The 21,099-nt window shown below is 46.8% G+C and overlaps 1 protein-coding gene across 2 annotated transcripts in view; it reads left to right on the top strand.

Moving 5' to 3' along the window:
* HDGFL3 (HDGF like 3) overlaps positions 1–21,099 on the top strand; it is a 50,640-nt gene that overhangs the window by 18,743 nt on the left and 10,798 nt on the right. For both annotated transcript variants that reach the window (XM_050966676.1, XM_050966675.1), the window contains exon 2: positions 18,937–19,013. In XM_050966676.1, the coding sequence (XP_050822633.1) occupies positions 18,937–19,013 (77 nt within the window). The remainder of the gene's footprint in view (positions 1–18,936; positions 19,014–21,099) is intronic.

Raw genomic sequence — 21,099 nt, 5'->3', positions numbered from 1 at the left:
TTATCAGCTCCAGACATATATCTTAGTAACCATGCCCTCTTCTCTATGTAATTGCCTTTGCCTAGTCATTTGCACAAGATGAGTCAGTGTAATATGCTGTTTCTTCGCTGCTGTAGAAAACGAAATAGTAAACTGATGTAAAACATGTTTTTGATCAGCTACTATGGTAGCAGTGTGGTGAAAACCAAGCTCTCTTGCATACTATGTATGTCATTTCTGTTTTAAAGGAAAAATAATTATAATATTTAATATTAACATGCACGGAAAAACAACAAATTAGATTGAGTTAAGGCTGTATGAAGTCAGGTTGCATAAATGTAACATAACATATATCTTATATAGGAAAATATACATCTATTAACATTTTTAGAGGGGAGGAGGACTGCAAATTAAGACCACAGCCTTCCAAACTATTAAGCATATGCTTAATTTTACCACTCGAGTTTACCGTGAGGCTAAGAAGAAATCATTGGATCTAAGCTAAACACAATCACGCTTCACTCTACAATTTCATTGTTATTCAGTTAGAGTTTATAATTTTCCCTCCAGGTTGGGTTCATGTTGGGGCAATTAACTTTACTTGCAAATAAACAAGAGTAACTGGGCTTTATGGGGAGACTTTAATTTGGGAGGCAAAATCCATTCTGCAACCCCGCTCCAGGCTAGAATGCAAGACTACAATACATGGCTCCTCCCTCCCCTGGAGTCACTACTCCAGCCTTTGGGCTGGAATAACAGCTGCAGGTCATCCACACTAGGACCAGGAGAGCCATGTCATTATGAATCCTGTGGCCCCTTCCCCAGCCTGTCTTCAACACAAGTCCCTACCGGGCCAGTGCGTAGACTTTCTCCATAACATCCAGGGGCTGCAGAAGCCATCCCTTTACATGGCCACTTGACTGACTCCGCACAGCTGCATCTGGCGCAGAGTGCCTTTGTCTCCAGAATGAATTTCACCCTTGGCTATTAACACCTTTATTCCATGAAAGGTATTACAGAGATTAGTAAATAGGAATATAAAGAATGTGACCCAAGTGACTGAACTGTGAAACTAACAATAGCCCAGATCTTGCAAACAGCTACATTGGTGTGGATATTTCCACCTATGCTTTTAAATTAGTAGGCTCTACACTGGCCCTTGCAAAACACTGATACCCATCGTGTGTCTAAGTGTCTGGCCGCTCATGTTGGAATGACAAATACACCCCTGGAATACACTGTAGTGTTGAAGTAGAATTGATATCAAAACAGTATTGCATTGCAAGGCACTAAAAACGTTGTAATCCATTGTCATCTTATTGGATCAGAGCTTGTCAAGGCAATTTGTGGTAGACTCATTAGCGAAGTGCACAGGTCTCAGCTGACTATGAGATCTGGTCAAATGGTGCAACCATTTAGGCGACCTAGGCGGTTGCCTAGGGTGGTGGGATTTAAGGGCGCCATTTTCTTCGGCAGCAACCACGGCGGCCGGATCTTGGGCCGCCCCAGTCACCGCCAGCATTTAGGTGGAGGGAGCTGGAGCAGGGGAGCGCAGGGAGTGCCTCAGGATGGAGCTGCCGCAAGGGGGGGGCGCTTCAGGACAGAGAGGGGGAGCTGCTATGGGGGGGCGCTCAGCGCGGGGGCGCGGGGAGAGGGGCGCAAGGTGGAAGTTTCGCCTAGGGCACGAAACATCCTTGCACCAGCCCTGGTCAAAGGGCAGTGCTCAGTGATGTGAGACAATGACTGCCTTTGGCCATAGACGCATGTGGGATCTTCTTGTTGGCCCCACATGTGAAGACTGCCTGCACACTGACCCTGGCCTGTTCAAAATCAGTTCAGAAGGACCCATGAGCACTATGGCAAATCAGAATCTGGGAGACACATAGTTGGGTCAGTTATAAGAGACTGTAAAAGCAGCAAAGAATCCTGTGGCACCTTATAGACTAACAGACGTTTTGGAGCATGAGCTTTCGTGGGTGAATAAGAGTGGTTTCGTGGGTGTATAAGAGACTGGTTTCTGACATCAGCTGCAGACCATTCTTTTTGCAAGATTGATGTCACTGAGATATCTGGGCAGGGCAACTAGACCCACCATGGGTGCCTCGATGATAGGCATGCTTTTGGATGATAGAAAAAGTCTTTGTATAGTGGTAGGCTTGGGTTTGGATTGAACTTCTCAGCCATTCTGGCTGTAGCATCCTCATGGGGGATGTGTGGCGGAATGATGTTGCTTGACATGGGGAGCTACAAGACTAATGTGAGTCAAATTGTCCCAGTTTTGATGCTCATGGTTGAATATAGTTGTGTGTTGATGTGAGAAGAATGGAGCCAGAATGGAGTACAGTATTCTGTTGCAGAGTAACAGAAGGCTAAACTGGATAATTGGAGAGTCTGAGCAGTTACTTCCCATGAAGTGCTGGCCAATTTGCCTAGAAAGTTGTTATGAAACCTCACTTTAGCTGCAGTTTTCCTCAGGTGCTTAAACATGTAAGAGATCTATTTAGGGGTTGCTCTGTGTTAAACTGGGTGGGATTTGTGTTTCAAGCGATGTCCATTGAGAAAGATATCCAGTTCTTGGGCTGCTCTGAAGTTGTAAAGGTGGAACACACTCAAAACTGTCTTGGTTGTAAATGCCACTGACTACAGAATTCAGCCATATTAATCAAGTCAAGGCATCTTCAAGTTCTGGGAGTGATGGTGTTTGGTCACCTAAGACAAATGCCATCTGTGTACGTGAACTTGCAGGACTCGGTAAGAAGAAGGTTGTTTATGTACAGGCTGAATGGGGTCAGTGGCAGCACAGAGCCTTGAGGTAGACCATTGGTTTGTCTTTTCCACACACTAACTCTGTCTCCTATGCGCACTCAGAAATGTCTGTTGCGGAGAAGGTCAATGACTACCCAGGCTAGGAGTACTCTTTACAATTTGACTAACAGTACCATGTACCAAACCGCCGTATGCTACTGTTGGGTCCAGAAATATGGCTCACATCTTCAGGTTTTTCTGAAAACCATTTTTGATTAATGTTGTCAAAGCTAGCACTTGATCTTAGGTGCTCCAACCTCTCAGAAAGCCTGCTTGCTTGATGCTGAATATTGAATCCACCTCGAGGGAGATGCACTGAAGAATGAAACGCTCCATTACCATTGGTCTTCCTTGTAATCAGTGCTTTTGAGGGACAGAAATTGTATGTTCTTTTTCAAGGTGGGAGCATTTTCTTCAACTGCAAGCAGTTAAAAAGAGTGTTTCAGTAATCCCAGCAGCATTCTCTGTAGCTATAGGGCGTGCACTAAAGACCCAGGCAAGTGAGGGGCGAGCAGGCATATTTTGTGTTACAGCTTTCTTAACAGGGGTGGTTCCAGGCCCCAGCGCGTGCTTGGGGTGGCATGCTGCGGGGGGCGCTCTGCCGCTCGCCAGGAGGGCGGCAGGGAGGTCCACCAAAGCCGCGGGACGAGCAGACCCTCCGCAGGCACACCTTCAGGAGGTCTACTGGAGCCGCGGGACCAGCGACCGGCAGAGCGGCCCCTGCTGCATGCAGCCGTGCTTGGGGTGGCGAAATGGCTAGAGCCGCACCTGTTTCTTAAGGAATAAAATTAAGTGTGTGACCAAAGCCCCAAATAGCCCCAAATAGTGTCAAACCGGGAGCCATACTGGCTGGAGCCTTGGGGCTGCATTTAATTTGCAGAAAATGGAGCAGATTGCACCCTCCCTTGTCTTTAATATGTTCATGTCCATTCACAACTAAGTGGAGCATCGCATTCGAATCATAGAGCCATAGGGTTAGAAGGGACATGAGGGCCATCTAGTCCAGCTCCCTGCCAAGATGCAGGATTTGTTGTGTCTACACCATCCAAGACAGATGGTTCTCTAGCCTCCTTTTGAAAACCTCCGTAGAAGGAGCTCCCTCAACCACCCTAGGCAGTCTGTTCAATTGTCCGGCTGTTCTTACAGTTAGGAAGTTTTTCCTGAGATTTAATCTAAATCTGCTATGCTGCTGTGCTGTAGTTTGAACCTATTTTCTCTTATCCTACCTGGCAAGAGAGAACAATTTTTCTCCATCTTTTTTTTATGGCAGCCTTTCAAGTATTTGAAGACTGTTACATGTCCCCTCTTACTCACCTTTTTTCCCAACTAAGCATCCCCAGTTCCTTCAGCCTTTGCTCATATGGCTTGCATTTCATCCCTTTGATCATTTTTGTCACTCACCTCTGGATCCTTTCCAGTTTCTCTGCATCCTTTCTAATACAGCGGTGATCAGAATTGGATGCAGCACTCCAACTGAGGCTTAACAAATGCTGAGTAGAGCAGTACTATCGCCTCCCGTGACTTGCATGTTACACCTCTGTTAATGCAACCTACAATTACAGTTGCTTTCTTTGCAACAGCATCACATTGTTGACTCATGTTGAGGTTGTGATCCACCACAACTCCCAGATCCTTTTCAGCAGTGCTTTCAGCAGCAAGCCAGATATCTCCCATTCTGTATTTGTGCATTTGGTTTTTCTACCCTAAGTGTAGCACCTTTTGTTTGTCATTGTTGAATTTCATTTTGTTGTTGATAGCCCAGTTCTCCATTTTATGCAGATCCCTTTGAATTTTAACTCTATCCTCCAAAGTGTTTGCAACCCCACTCCCAGCTTTGTGTCATCTGCAGATTTGATCAGTATGCTCTCTATTTGCACATCCAGGTCATTAATAAAGATGTTAAATAAAACCGGACCAAGAACACATCCCTTTGGAACCCCACTTGAGACCTCCTTCCAATCTGACATCATTTCATTAATAGTTACTCTTTGTTTGCAGTTGTTTAACCAATTATGTATCCATTTAATGATAGTTCTACCAAGCCTGCATTTCCCCAACTTACTTATAGGAATGTCATGTGGGACTGTCAAACGCCTTGTTAAAGTCCAGTTATATAATATCCACCATATCCCCCCTATTCACCAAACCGGTTACCTTGTCAAAGAAGGAAATTAAGCTGGTTTGGCATGGTTGGTTCTTAGTAAATGATCAGTCTTTCATCCTCCAGGTATTTGCAAATTGAATGTTTTATACATTGTTCTAGTAGCTTCCCAGGTATCGAAGTCAGGCTGATTGGTCTGTGGTTCCCCAGCTCCTCCTTTTCGAAAGATGGGTGCTACGTTAGCCCTTTTCCAGTGTTCTGGGACCTCTCCTGTCATCCATGAATTTGCAAATATTATTGCCAGTGGCTCTGAAATATCTTCCGCTAATTCCTTCAGCACCTGGGGTGAGTAGCATCAAGCTCTGCTGACTTGAATTCATTCAGATTAGTCAGGAGATCTGTGACTTGTTCTTTACTTATCCTGATCTGCATCCCTTCCCCTTTATTGTCTATGGTAACGTCGCTAGTGATCCGGTCACATGTTATTTTTTGTGAGAAGAGTGAAGCAAAGTAGGCACTGAGCATCTTCTGTTACCAGCTCACCTTCTCCATTGAGCAGCAGACCTGCACCATTCTTGATCTTTCTTTTTTGTCCAACATATTTGTAGAGCCCCTTCCTGTTGTCTCTAAGCTTTCTTGTCAGCTGTAACTTATTCTTTGCCTTAGCTTTCCTGATTTTATCCCTGCATGCTCGCACTATTCCCATGTAAACTTCCTCCTTCTATTTCCTGTATATATCCCTTTTGGTTTTTAGATACCTTAAAAGGTCCTTATGCAAGCATATTGTTCTCCTGTGGCTCTTCGTATCTTTCCTCTGCGTCAGAATAGCTTTATGATGAGCCTCTAATATTACATCTTTTAGGATCTGCCAGCTCCATTCGGCATTCTGGTACCTGCAGTCTCCCCAGGTCCTATTGCCTTCTCAAATAGGGCTGATCCTGGGCCACATAATATACGAGGCTTTGTGTATTCTGCGGTAAGCTGGACTGAAACTTTGCAGCAAAACTCCTGACGTTGGCTGTGGCAGATTGGAAATGGTGCCCAGGGTCCAGGGCTGGTGCAACCATTTAGACGAACTAGGCGGTTGCCTAGGGTGCCAAGATTTGAGGGCGCCAAAAAGCGGCGCCCCCCCAAATTTTTTTAAATGGTTGCAGCCTGCTGCTGGAGAGGTAGTCTGAGCTGCCCGCGGCAGCAGCTGCCTGCCGCCGGCAGCCCAGGGCACCCCCGGGGTCAGCGTGCCACCGCGGCAGCCCGGCAGCCCAGGGCACCCCCGGGGTCAGTGCGCCGCCGCGGCAGCCCAGCAGCCAGGGGCGCCCCCGGGGTCAGGGCGCCGGCGCGGCAGCCCGGCAGCCCAGGGTGCCCCCGGGGTCAGGGAGCCGCTGCAGCAGCCCGGCAGCCCAGGGCGCCCCTGGGGTCAGGGTGCCGCCGCGGCAGCCCGGGGCGCCCCCGAGCTCAGTGCGCCGCCGCGGCAGCCCGGCAGCCCAGGGTGCCCCCGGGCTCAGCGCGCCGCTGCGGCAGCCCGGGGCGCCCCAGGGCTCAGCATGCCGCCGCGGCAGCCTGGGGCGCCCCCGGGATCAGGGAGCCGCCGCAGCAGCCCGGCAGCTCACTGCACCCCCCAGGTCAGGGAGCCGCTGCGGCAGCCCAGGGCGCCCCCGGGGTCAGGGCGCTGGCGCGGCAGCCCGGCAGCCCAGGGCGCCTCCTGGCTCAGCGCGCCACTGTGGCAGCCCAGAAGCCCGGGGCGCCCCCGGGGTCAGGGCGCTGCCACAGCAGCCCAGCAGCCCAGGGCACCCCCAGGCTCAGCGCGCCGCTGCGGCAGCCCGGGGCGCCCCCCGGGTCAGGGAGCTGCCGCGGCAGCCCGGCAGTCCACGGCGCCGCCTGGGTCAGGGAGCCGCAGCAGCAGCCCGGCAGCCCAGGGCGCCCCCCGGGTCAGGGAGCCGCAGCGGCAGCCCAGCAGCCCACGGCACCCCCTGGGTCAGGGTGCCGCCGCGGCAGCCCGGCAGCCCAGGGCGCCCCCGGGGTCAGCGCGCCGCCGCGGCAGCCCAGAGGTTCGGGCTGACGGCGGTTGCGCTGACCCAGGGGAAGCCCTGAGCTGCAGGCAGAGGCTCAGAATCCCTCTCCCTCCCAGAGCAGGGGCTCCAGCCTCTGCAATTTTTCTCATTGCGGGTGGGGCGCCGGCGGCTGGGCAGAGCTGCGCAGCTCTGCTTAGGGCACGTGGCAGGGGCCCTGCGACAGTGGCGCAACACCAGGGCTTCCCTTCTGAAGGAAAACGGCGGCTGCCCCCTGGCTCAGCCTCCATGTCAGCCCCAGTGAGGGGCACGGAGAAGAAAAGAGCCTCAGCAGTGGTCTGGTGGAGCGGAGGAAGAAAGAGGACCCCAATGCTCATGCATTGGGCAAGGTAAGCAAGTGCCTCCCCACACGTCGGCCTCAGGTGCCTGTGCTCCTGCCCCCTTGGTCCTTGGCTGGTCCCTGCTCCTGCTCCCTTTGTGCCTGGACGGCTGGAGAGAACAGCAGCCTGCAGAGCTGAGCTGCCCCAGTGCCCCCAGGCACCTCCCCGACCCCATCCCCCCCACAGCCCTGATCCCCAGCTCCGAGCCCAGTCCCTCTGAACTGGAAACCCCCTGACCCCATCCCCCCAACAGTCCTGACCCTCAGCTCTGAGCCCAGCCCCTCTGAGCTGGACACCCCCCTGACTCTATCTCCCCACATCCCTGAGCCCAGCCCCTGTGAGCTGGGCACTCCTGAACCCAGAGCCCAGCTCCCCACCCAGCCGTGAGCAACAACAGCACCACCCCCAGGCAACGACAGCCCATTGGTACCAACTATCACAATCACCCAGCAACTGCCCATTATGTAACTGCAAATGTATACATACCATTACAGCTTTTAATGTTTTTAAATAATGTATTTAGTTTATTTTCAAATTATTACAAATTCATTTTTGAATGTATTTCACTAGTTATTTTTTACATTTCCTAATACATGTTACTATAGTGTTGCAAATGTTTTATGGAAGGGGCCCCCGATTTTGCTTTGCCCAAGGCCCCCTGAGTCCTCTGGGCGGCCCTGTCTGAGTTTTAAGCCCTGCTGCTGTGTTTTGCCTGCAACAGGCAGGCCTAAGCCTGTAACAGGCAGGCCTAAGCCTGTGAGTGACCCCCATAGCAGCTGCTGAAGAAGTGCTTGGGGGAATCATGCAGAAGGAGCGTGATATTTATTTGAGAGCTCTCCTCATGGAGGCTGTGCTCCACTTGGTGCAGGACAGCAGTCTCAGCAGGACTCTAGGCCCAGCACCTTGCCTCAGTTTGTAGATTTGTAGTGCACCCATCACCGGGCTCAGTCTGGCACCGCTACCCCTCACCAGTGCCCAAGAAGCAGTCAAAAAAGTTGGATGGACTGGTTAGGTTAGTTGTCATGCTGTTGCTTGGCCAGTGTAGAGACCACTGAATGCATAGTATTCCTCTATGATGTTCTGTCCTGAGCAAAATTGGCATGTTATGAGGTAGTGCCTGTGAGGGACAGGTGTCTGTTTATGTATCCAGCCATCATGTCTTAGGTCTTCTTGGGGGTGAGCTTTTCCATCCTGCTTTCATTGGTGACATCTGTGATGCTCTGGTAGACATCTGTGAAGACAATACTCTGACAGGATCATCTGGCAATACATCACGAGTTGATGCAAAGGCTCTTACAAAAGCCATTTCTAGTTTCAAGTTTCTTGTTTCTCTTGTTTTGTGGTATGACATATTGTTTGAAATCAACGTAACTAGGAAACAACTTCAGGCAAAAGAATTTGATATATGTGATGCCATTAATCAACTTGGAGAAACCAGGAAGTTTCTTGTGGGCCGCAGAAGTGACGCAGCCTTTGAGAAAACATTGGTAGATGCAGGTGAACTTGCGGAGGAGTTGGATGTACCGGCACTTTTTGAACCAGATCCAATCCATATTAGAAAGAAGAGGAAGCAGTTCACATATGAAGCAGATGACGAACCTATTTATGATCCAAAATAAAAATTCAAAGTTAACTTTTACTTTGCAGTCATTGACACAGCAGTACCTTCGGTTGAAGAAAGATTCACATTGATGCAGCAAATTAGTTCAGTATTTGGTTTCATATATGATGTTTACAATTTGCAAAATAAAACACCAAAGCAAATTATGGAACATTGCTTGAATCTGGAGAAAGCTTTGCAACATGGTGAATCCAAAGATATTGATGCCTTTGACTTGTGCAGTGAATTGCAAGCTATTGGAAGACGAGTCCAAAGGAGTTCATCACCGCAAGATGTGTTGAACTTCATATGGGAAAATAAGCTGACAGATAGTGTCCCTAACACAGTTATTGCTCTTCGCATCCTCTTGACTCTCCCAGTTTCTGTGGCGAGTGGTGAGCGAAGCTTCTCGAAGCTCAAGTTGATAAAAACATATATGCGAACACCAATGTTGCAACAAAGACTTGTTGGGCTATCTACCTTGTCAATAGAACATGACATTGCTCACAGCATTGACTTGGAGGAACTCGTTTCTAAATTTGCTAAACTTAAAGCGCGGAAACATAAATTCTAAATTATAACATGTTACTCTGTGACGGTGTATTGTGTATAATGTATGTGAATGGGGGCAGGGGCGTGCAAGATAGAAGTTTCGCCTAGGGCGCAAAATATTCTTGCACCGGCCCTGCCAGGACCCATATTAAAAAATGGAGGGATTTTTTAAAATGAATTAAATCTGAAAATGATTAGTAAAAGTCAGTCCGCAGACTGCAGCACAGAACCTGTTTACACTCGGTTCACATTTTTGAGGCTACCCTCACAACTGTAAGGGTAACCATTTTTTTTTTGTTTTTTGTTTTTTTTTAATGAAAGCTTGAATTCTGGAGCATGGGTGTGGAACACGAGGCTCTGGTTAAAGAATTTGGCTGGATGCGTTTGGCCAAAGGTCCACACTCTAAGCACTCTTCATGAAGATGAAAGGGTTATGATCGAGCAGACAAGCCCAAATATTTGATTCACCCTGATTTTACATTTCCCACTTTATCCCTGCCCCCGCAGTACAGTAAAACCGCAGTTTCAACACTATAAAACCCAACAATAACAAACCCAGTATTGTGAATGAGCATGTCATGCCTTTAGGCCACCCTTCCTGACAGCTATGGGCAGAAAGGATGTAGAACGTAGCAGAATTTTTGATCTCTAAGCATAGCAGAGAGCAGGGCTTTTGTCAGTTTTAATCTCCCATTGGCTCATGAGAATGAAGCTGGCAGGAGAGAATGGAGGTAGTTGTGCTCATGTAGCCCCTAAAATTTCTCATTTCTTGTTGTTTCAACAACTTTATTGAATTGGTTTTTATTTTCTTTGTGGGCCAGTACCAAGTTTGTATATCCTTTACTCAGAATTCACAAACATTTATATCTTAGGGTACGACCACAAACCAGGGTGGCCAAATTTTGCCCACTCAAGGACCCTCCTGTTTTGGCAACATGTAAAGCTTGGTTTGCTTGGGTCGATATAACCTGCAGGCAACGTGTCTGCATCTAAGAAGCGATTCAGTCAGACAGAGAAATTCAGGTACAACAAACCCTACTCTGCCTACTTGTTGTTTTAACCAATCTGCAAAGTTGGCAGTAAGATTTCTCTAAAGTCAACTCCTATACTTCAAAGAAACAGACCTAGCAATCGCGCCACCTGGTGGCTAACAGTAATATTGCAAAAACATCATTGAGAGCTTGCTGGGGATAGATACACTTTGGTAGCAGAAAATGGAGCAGTTTGCAGCTGCCTTTATGTGACCATCTGGATCAACGTGGAACATTGCATTCTGGGAAGGGTAGGTCCTGATCCAGCAAAAAAAGTTAAGCATATGCATAATTTTAAGCATGTAAATAGTCGTGTTGGCTTTGAAGTTAGGTGTGTGCTTAAGTCGTTTGTTGGATCAGAGTCATAAGCTCCTGGGTCCCAGCTTCATATTGAAGACTAAGGCAACCCAGCCATAAATAAGTTTTAACTTTTGGGTTTTTTGTAAATATGATGCTAATTAGAGACATATTCAACTGCAGGACTGCTGCTCCTGCTTAGCAAGGCCATGCCCGCCTGGATTGTTTGGCTTCCGTTAACCCTTCATTGTCTTCTTTAAATCTGGTCGTGGTCCTGAGCATGCACAGAAGCAAAGGAAGGATTGATGCCTTTGTATTGTCATTTCTTGCTGTCTGTACAGTAGCCTTCAGTCACTTCCAGCAGCAGAGATGCCACTGCTCTTTTTTCATCTTTTTTTTTTTTGCTGATTCTGCTTTCACGTGCCTAGAGTCATTTTTTTTCACCTTTAGAGCAGAACAATTCTTTTTTATTCTTAAATTCTGTTTCCAGTCCCACCCTTTTGTAAAGTTTGTTGTTTTTTTTAATTGGTGAAAAATGTGCATGTGTCAGCATCGCCCACTTGTACTTTTAGGATATGATCTACAGCAGAGGAAGAATTAGCCTGTGGTTAAAGTGACATGCAGTCTTGAAAATCATGGGCCACAGTCTGCAGTTCTTAGGCAATTTCTATGTAAGTTTGGCTTGATTTAAATACCACAGGATTAGGATAATAGAAACTAGCGATGGAAAACATTTGTTGGACCAAAGTTTCAAATAATGGAGGTGGAGGTCTGCATGCAAAGTGTGCTACATACAAATTATATCCATGCATATTTGCATGATTGGTATTTGCATGATTACTTAGACTTGCCCTCCATAGCCCGAGATACAAGGAAACCTATATTTGGTGAAGCTGTAGTGGTGACTGCATTTCACTAAAACAATATGTTCATGGTTTGTGAAGTACTTTGGGGGGGAGAGATAGCTCAGTGGTTTGAGCATTGGCCTGCTAAACCCAGGATTGTGAGGTCAGTCCTTGAGGGGACCATTTAAGGGTGTGGGGTAAAGATCTGTCTGGGGATTAGTCCTGCTTTGAGCAGGGGATTGGACTGGAAAGATGACCTTCTCAGGTCTCTTCTAACCCTGATATGCTATGTGTTGAATGATGTATTATTTTAAATAATTGCTGAAAAAAAGATTTATTCATTCTAGTGGCTCCCAGTAGCTTACACTACTCTATTTAAAAAACATGTGTTTTCCTTCTTTAGCTGAAATGTGTAAATCAATGGAGATAAAAACGCCAGCATGGGGGAAAGAGAGTAATCTGTTCCACCCATAGATTCTGAAGAAGGCTGCTTTTAGCCATTCTTTCTGTTAATTAGCTAATTGCAAAATATCAGGATGCTTTGTCTTCGTTGGTAATAATGAGCAACTTTAACCAGTTTGCAGTTTAACTTGATTGCTGTGCTCTGACTCCAGAAATTTCAGTGGGAGATTCGGATCTCTGCAATGCTTCTGTGTGCTTTTGCCAGTCAAAGGCACTTACTGCATATCATAACAGTCAGTGGTTACTGCTCTGCAATTTAAATTCCCTGTTCTTGTGGTTTCTATATGTCCACATATGTATCTATGCACAGTCGTTAATCTTTCCTGTTTGTTTCATGTTTTCTTGATAACAAAATATGTTTGCAATATAGAAGACCTTGTCAAACATAATGAGTCAGCTTCTGCTCTGATGGCATCAAGCCGCCAGAAAACCATCTCAACCGATTGCTTCCCCCTACATGGGGTGATTGCCGCACAGCCAAGAGTCAGAACAGTGGCTGCATACCATGCTACCTACCAGCACAGGGGGCCTTCCTAAGGGAAAGAGGATGTGGCAGGGATGACTGTGTTCTGTGACTGCCTGTATAGCCCCTCGGTGGCCTGGTGTAATTAGTGGAGCTTTACGAGATGTTCCATTATTCCAAATGTAGGGCCAAATGTTTTCTCCCTTCTGTGGCTGGGCAGGGGCTGCTGATAGTAACAGCCTCTGTGCTCCAGGGACCGTAGGGCCTGCTGGGAAGCTGAACACCCAAAAAGCGGGGCAGGGAGGAAGAGGCAGGGTCATGGCCTCACTGCTCCCCCAGCTCTGCACTAGCCTGCACAGTGGGGCCATAACATGCAAGGGGACAATCTCTTCCATCCTAGTGGCTGGAGCAGACTGCATCTACCCCATGTGCAAGAAGCAGCACTGTGAGGGTTTGGGCTTCTCTGAAGAACGGTCTCACCAGTGCTTCTACAAATGTGCAGCTCCGCTCTGCCCCCGGGCAGGGCTGTGGTTTAAACCCCACACTGTAGTCCACAGAGTTAGTACCTCACTCTCCAAACAGTCTCCTTGGTTCCAGTGGAGCTACTTGTGAGTTAAGTGCTGCAGAATCCAGTCTTCAGGAATCAGTTGGGAATATGACGCGAGGAGCCAGCTACTGTGCAGCACCACTAAGAGCCACGAGACCGGGCCCTTATTGAGGTTGTTTATAAACTAAAAGGATTTGTGTATGAAAAATTATGACAAAATTGACCTTTATGTGTGTCATAAACATACAGCTAAGGGTAGCATAAAATCCCTCCTGAGCAGCTGTACTGAGTTTTTACCTGCAAGGGGTTAAGAAGTTCAAGTAACCTGTTTGGCACCTGACCAAAAGGACCAATAAGGAAAGAAGATACTTTCAAATCGGTGGAGAGGGGGGAATTTTGTTTGTGCTCTCTTTGTTGTTCCCTTTCTTGACCAAGAGAGAGAGCAGGCAGCTAAAACATCTTCTGAAAACATACCTGAAATGATTAGCGCATTGGCCTGCTAAACCTAGGGTTGTGAGTTCAGTCCTTGAGGGGGCCATTTAGGGATCTGGGGCAAAAATCTGTCTGGGGATTGGTCCTGCTTTGAGCAGGGGGTTGGACTAGATGACCTCCTGAGGTCCCTTCCTGCCCTGACATTCTATAATTCTAATCTAAGCTTGCAAAAATTGTAAGTAAGGCAAGGAAATGTGTTAGATTATCTTTTGTTTTAGCTTTTGAATTTTCCCTCTGCTAAGAGGTAGTTTTATTCCTGTTTTTTGTAACTGTGAAACTGAGTCCAGAGAGGAGTCCTCTGTGTTTTAAATCTTTTTATTACCCTGTAAAGTTACCTTCCATCCTGATTTTGCAGGTATGATTTTTTTACTTTTTTCCTTATAATAAAGTTCTTCTTTTAAGAACTGGATTGATTTTCAGTGTTCTAAAAGCCAAAGGGCTTGGTCTGTGCTCACATTGTAACCAATTGGTTAGTATATTATTCTCAAGCCTCCCCAGGAAAGGGGTGTCAAGGGGCTTAGGGGGATATTTTGGGGGAATAGGGACTCCAAGTGATTCTTTTCTGCATTTTTGTCTAAATCACTTGGTGGTGGGAGCAATAGCATCCAAGGACAAGGAAAGGAATTTGTGCCTTGGGGAAGTTTTTAACCTAAGCTAGTAGAAATAAGCTTAGAGGGTCTTTCATGAGGGTCCCAACATCTGTACCCCAGAGTTCAGAGTGGGGAGGGAACCCTGACAATGTGTTTTTGGAGTTTCAGGACAACTTTACCTGTGTTCCTCCTCCATGGCCCACCAGGGGCACTTGCTTTAGCCTTCCAGCTCCCAGCAGTCACCTCTTCTCTGGGTGGAGACTCACATTTCACTCCTTCCTGGTCAGGGATTTTAAGGCTGCACAGCTCCCTGCTCGACACTGTAATATCCCCAACAAGCCAGGCTGCCTAAACAAGCCACTGCTTGCACTTTGCTTTCACTCTGAAGGTGATGACCAGTGTATTGCCAACAGCTGTAAGTTACCACCCAGCTCCTTTTAAGCAAATACGTTGATTCTTAAGATGAAAACACTTTAGAGAAAACATTAAAACAAGAAAAGCACCTATACACATGCTAAAAGGCTTACCTCACAGGTCACCCCAACTCCATCCTAGAACTCTGGTAGGTTTTAGTCCTTCAAACCCCACAATGAGGTTTTTCCCTTGGTTACAAGTTCATCCATCTTTGCTTTGGAACCAAGGCTGGGCAGATCAGCCATTTCTTCATACAGCTTAAGTATCAGAGGGGTAGCCGTGTTAGTCTGGATCTGTAAAAGCAGCAAAGAGTCCTGTGGCACCTTATAGACTAACAGACGTTTTGGAGCATGAGCTTTCGTGGGTGAATACAACTTGGGTCTCTGCTCTTGCCCTTCTGTAACAGGTAATCAGCAGACAGTGACCCTTTCTTGAGGGCATAGTGTCAAGTGAATCTGTTTTTGCATTAACTTCTCCCTATGGATTTCCCAGGAAATCCACTTAACACTTATTGTCCCAAAAATCCATACTGGGCTGGCACAGTCTCAGTATTATCTAGACAGTATAGTCTGTCCCATCTGCCCCCACAGAAGTTGCATACAATCTCAGCCCACAATAATACATAAACTGAAGACAATAAGGTCTTTCAAAGAGATTGCAGGAAATGGTCTGATCTGTTACTCATGTTTGTTGACCATAGCAACATGCTTTACTAAAACCCTTGCACCAACTAGTGATGTGGGGAGTGCATGTTCCACTTGCAGACCTGCACCTCGAAGACTGCATTTAATTACCACAAGCCCAGTAAAAGGGCTCCAAAGCTGGGCCATTTGGCTAGCAAACAAATGCCTGGAGGCACTACTGTGCTAGGCTTGTTTAGAAAGAAAGCAGTTGTTATTCATTAAGCAGATGAAAGCAACAGAAGTAAAGGAGAGGAAACTGGAAATCTGAAACCACCTGCTTTATTTTGGGGGTAATTGAAATGAATGTTTATGATGTGATCGATGCACAGATCAGATTCACCCACAGGGTGGCTCAAGATCCAGCACACCATCTGTTTTGCTTCAGAAAAAAACCCAAATCCCACCGATCTGATTGTAGGTTACAGCAGGCACTTTAAATTCGGTCTGTTTCCTTCCAGAAGCAAAACGAAGCAGCAGTTAGGTGGTGTAGTAGACAGATGTCCCAGTCATTCGCTATTTTTCTGTGACTATAGCACACTGTCTTAGCCTGAGTGCACTTATCTCTTTTGTTCCTGGTTTGAGCTACTCAGGGTCCCCCCCCCTTGCTTTGATCTTGCTGGCACAGGGGGAAATATCAGATCCAAATTTTAGTGGATTTAACCAAAACATCCTGGAGGATGGCAGTGATTTGGGGCTGAGCTCAGCAGCAGGGAGCTGGCAACATGGCTGCTGTCCTCCTCAGTATCCCTTTATGGAAAATAGTAGTCGTTTTCAGGGAGTGCTGAGGTTATTCAGTCAGTTAAATAATAGGCATTTATGCTTCATCGGTCAATCAAAAGTGGCCCAACATGTTTCTCTTTTGTATGGTAGGTCATGCAGGTTTTCCCCTAATAGTCTCACGTGGGAAGGCTGCAGAGTCTTATCGAACAGAAAAAGAACAGAGAACCTTCTGTATTACTGTGTTCTGCTCGCCCTAAACTCAATGGAGATTTTGCCTTTGAGTTCAACAGTAACAGGATGAGGTCCTGTATGACACTAAGGACATGCCTGTATTGCGATAAAAGACCCATGGCATGGCCATGGCTGACTCTGGTCAGCTGACTCAGGTCGCAGGGCTCGGGCTGTGTGGCTGTAAAATTGCACTGTAGACGTTCAGGCTTGGGCCAGGGCCAGGGCTCTGAGACTTTCTCCCCTTGCGCAGTCTCAGAGCTCGAGCTCCAACCCAAGCCCAGACGTGTACCCTGCAGTTCTATAGTCCTGCAACCTGAGCCTTGCGAGCCCGTCGCCTGAGCTGGGCTCTGAAACTCGGTACTGCAGGTTTTTTGTCACAGTGTAGACATACCGTTAGAGATTGACTCCACCCCCGTAGGTATTGAGAGATTTTAATCTGAAGGGTGTGGGTCATAGCCCTGTCAGTGAAGGTAGGAAGTGTCTGGCCCTCGGCAACACAATGGGAGGTTGGAGTGTACATGTAATGCAGTGGGAGTTTCACAAGCCCATCCTGGAGCTTTCCAGTGCAGATTTATGTTTAATAACTTTAGGAAAGATTACGGTGTGCACAATTTTCTAAAGCAGTGAAAAGCACTTTGATGACTTCCTAAGATGACACAAAGGCAGTGGGGTGGTCAGTCTATGGATGAACTTACTGAGGAATAGAGAACAGATGAGCAGCAAGACAGAGAGAGAACTCAACTCCTCCCTTTCCCATACCTCCTTGATGCTACTCACAGCTGGCAACAGAAGCTGCCAGGGAATGTGGCAAGTGGTCTGACTACACTGCAGACAGTGCTCGGGAGAGGATCCATACTCCTGCAGAGCCCAGAACATCATCTGTTATAACACTCCATCCCCTAGTCTCAGGATCATGTGAATACCCTTCCTTGGGGCTCTGTGTAAGAAATGTTCCTCCTGATCAGCATTCCACACTAAGCATGTCTTCACTCTTCAGTATCAGTCTTCACTCCTCAGATGATTTGCAGTTGTTAGTTTCATTCCCTGAGGAACTCCACTGGCACTGTACACCACATCTTTCTACAATGCATCCATGGCTGGACTTCAAATTTAACATGGAGGTGTAGCCTGCAGAGACTGCCTCTGTGATCCCATGTGCAGTGATCCCTTTAGCTGCGTTGTCTGGCCCGTTCTGTACCTAGTTTCTCTCCTGGTCATGCTGAAGATGAGGGTGACTGCAGTATGACCCATTTAGGGTGACCAGACAGCAAGTGTGAAAAATTGGGATGTGGGTGGGGGATAACAGAAGCCTATATAAGAAAAAGACCCAATAATTGGGACTGTCTCTATAAAATCGGGACATCTAGTCACCTGAACCCATTCCTGCAAATTGAGTGCATCCCCCAGGCTCCTGGAAAACTATCATAGACCTTGTTACTATGAAGTTTAGATACTTCTAGGTTTAAGTAGCATAACATTTGTTGCAGTCTGAAACCCATGGAAACCCTGACTTGCTACCAGTCTGCATTTGTGAATGAGTGGCAGGGTCTGAATGTTTCCCTCCACATTCTCTTTCCTGCAGTTACAGTCGAGTACCTGTATTTAAAATAGGAATTAACCAGGAAATAATCTGATTGGTGGGTGCTCATTTAAAACATATGAATTTCAGTGAAAACTGGGGCTCAGGTAACATCCTGGGCAACCTTCCCTCCATCTCTTTCTGGTACTGAGGAATAGCTGTGAAGTTCTTGCCTGTGGCCATACTGAGTTCAGCTAAGGACTTGCTGCTAGTCTGAACCCTCGGTCACTCTTTGCTCTTCCTTTATATGAGTTTAGATAAGATCCCTAACACTTACATTAGGGTAGATACAATTTTGAAAAGTTTTCATGAAATGTCTTAGAAAGACAGGTTCCTTGTTGGCTCAGAAACCAGATCATCAGCTAATGTAACGTGGCACCACTGGGCTGAAGTCAGTGGAGCTACTCTGATTTACATCAGCTGAGAGTCTGGCCCTAGTTCTATACTGAAAGTTGTTACCATCTGTCTGCTTGGTGACCTGTGTGACATGAGCTTGGTGGTCTCCGTCCAGTTCTTGGGAGATAAGTGCATACCTCACAAAACCCCCCAGCACAAGGGGCACTCCTTGGTAGCCTTGTTGGTAGCCTCAGCAGAGACCAGGGACCAAATGGGCATGGCGGTGAAGTTATCATTCCCAGTGCAAGTGAACAGGAAGAGGGTTGAGAGGAAGGCTGGTCTGGTGGTTAGGGTGCTAGCTTAGAACTCAGGAGACCTATGTGCAAGTCTCTCCGCTGCCACAGATTTCCTGTGTGACCTCAGGCAAGTCAGTCAGTCTGGTCCTCATCTGTAACATGGGGATAATGGTGCTTCTCTAGCTCACAGGGGTGTTGTGGGGATAAATACATTAAAGATTGAGAGTCCCTCAGATACTGTGGTTATGGGGGCCAGATAAGTACCATAGGCAGATACGTCGGTAGTGCAGGCTTCCCCCAATGTACCTGTTCTGTGGCTAAATGGAGGAATTGGCTCTTCAGGTTTGCCACCGAGGTGCTTCGCAGACACATACACTTGTTATAAAATAAAAACTAATTAAAATAAACAAGCACAGAATGGGACCTCCAGGAAGTCGTGAAATCTCCAATCACACCTTTGTGGTTTGTCTGGCTTCTGAGATTGACTGGAACATGGTAACCGTCCTATGTCCCTTTCTATCCCACAGATTGATGAACTCCCTGAGGGAGCTGTGAAGCCTCCAGCAAATAAGTACCCTATCTTCTTTTTTGGGACTCATGAAACGTAAGTGAATGAACATGGTGGTTTCTTTGGAAATGTGTGGGCCTGAATCTCCTTTCACTCAAACTATTCTTATTCCTGTGTCTCTCCATTGACATTAACGGAGTAAATCTTGACTGAAACCAGTGTAAGACTAGAAGTAGATACTGTGGGCCTGAATCTGGCTCTGGTAGTGTAAAGGAGCCTTAATGGGGTGTGATTGTGAATGCCACACTGCAGGGCCAGGGTGGTGCATCAGGACCTTCACGTCAATGGGAATCAGGGCCCATGTTTCTTGCATGTGCGCATTTTGACACGACTATGTTAATGGTTCACCAGGAGCCAGAGCTATGCTAAAAGTACATTATACTTGAGCTAATCAAGATGAATGTATTATATTCAAACACCTTTTTGGGCTCAGTCCGATCCCATTGAAGCTGGTACCAAAACTCCCATTGACTTCACTGGGGTCAGAATTTGTCCCTTCAGCAATAAAGAGGGGTTTAGAAAGTGTTTTTTTTTTAATTGAAATTTTTGTCTCTAATTTTTAGCTCAAGTTAATATTAATTTGGGGGGAGTAACTGACTCAAAGTCAGTGAAAGAGCAAGGATTTTCTCTTGACTATGGGCCAGATTTTCAAAGGTATTTAGGCTACTGGTGGGATTTTCAAAAGCCCATCAGCACCTAAAACCCATTGAAATCTGTGGGACCTTAGGCACGTAGATGCATTTGAAAATCCTATGAGGTATCTAAATACTTTTAATAATCTGGCCTTGTAAGCTTGTATTTCTGCATAAACATAGAACAGGGCAGAGTGAGAAGATTGGTGGTGGGCAAATGAAAAAAGAACTAAGCTGAATCAGGAGTCTCACGCTATTTCCACTTAGTGCTTAAAATAAATATTCTTCTGTGTTGTGGGGTGGAAGAAGGTGGAACAGAAGGGATGGTGGAAGAACTGAGCTGGGTGAGGCCATGGGGAGGGAAATAAGTGGGAGTAAAGAGTCTCTAAATAGTTAATTATCCCATCTTAGAATAATAATATTAATTAGACGTTGCTTACTGTTAACTCTGCAGTGGCTTAATTTTGGGCTAATGACCTTGTTTGCCTCAGAGTTATTATTAGCCTGTGATCTGATTTTTACCTCAGGAACAGAAACGCATTCTGCAGTTATCTCCATATTTTATAAAGAATAACTAATAATAAACTGCAGAGTGCGTCTTGTTAGCTCTGTTACAGCAGAGCAGTGAAAACTATCCTCCTCCATGAAGGACACTGCAAAGATCTCAAACCCAGGTTGGGATGATTTTTATTTTTTACCTTTTGTGTACAAACGGAACTAAAATTTCCATATGTTGTGTTTTGTTATATTTAGTTGTAAGCGTTTGTGGGCAGGAACCATCTTTTTGTTCACAATGGGGCTCCTAAGGTAATAATAATAAACACTACAGCCATTACGGCCACATAACAAAGGGGTAGGTTTTGGCTTATGGGTTCTAGTATTTCTCCATGCACTTAAATTTTTTATACAGTATTATTTTTAGTCTGTTCCCGATTTGCAGCATTCTCAGCACTAGTTAATATAATACATGAGACTAAGTAATAATTGTTTTTAAAGATGCACAGCATAATTTCAAAACATCAAAAGTTGAGGAATTCAGATTCACAGCACTAACCCAAAATCAGCCAGAGTGTTTAACGCTTTATGCGATCAGGGCCGGCTCCAGGCACCAGATGAGAAAGCACGTGCCTGGGGCGGTACATTGTAAGGGGCGGCATTCCGGCCAATCTTGGGGCAGCACATTCCGGCCACCCTACTGTGGTTCTTTTATTTTTTTTTTCCCTTTGGCAGCCTGGTCTGCAGCTCCGGAACCCCCGGCCGGCTCCCTGCGCTCCACCAGTCCCAGCCCAGCCGGGGCATGGATCCCGGACCAGCGGGGCAGGAACTAGCGATCCCTGCTGCTCACCATGCTGCCGGGCTCACTGGGACACGCCACTCCCCACCGCCTGCACAGGCCTCCACCTCCCGTGCCCCTCTGAGCACGGCCCAGCCGAGCCACCTTTAAAGGAGCAGCTGAGCCAGCACCTCTTGCAGCCCCTGGGGGTTCCGCC

The sequence above is a fragment of the Gopherus flavomarginatus genome, chromosome 9, assembly GCF_025201925.1.
Source record: "Gopherus flavomarginatus isolate rGopFla2 chromosome 9, rGopFla2.mat.asm, whole genome shotgun sequence".
In the NCBI taxonomy this organism is placed as follows: Eukaryota; Metazoa; Chordata; order Testudines; family Testudinidae; genus Gopherus; species Gopherus flavomarginatus.
This window is presented reverse-complemented; position numbering and strand designations above follow the sequence as displayed.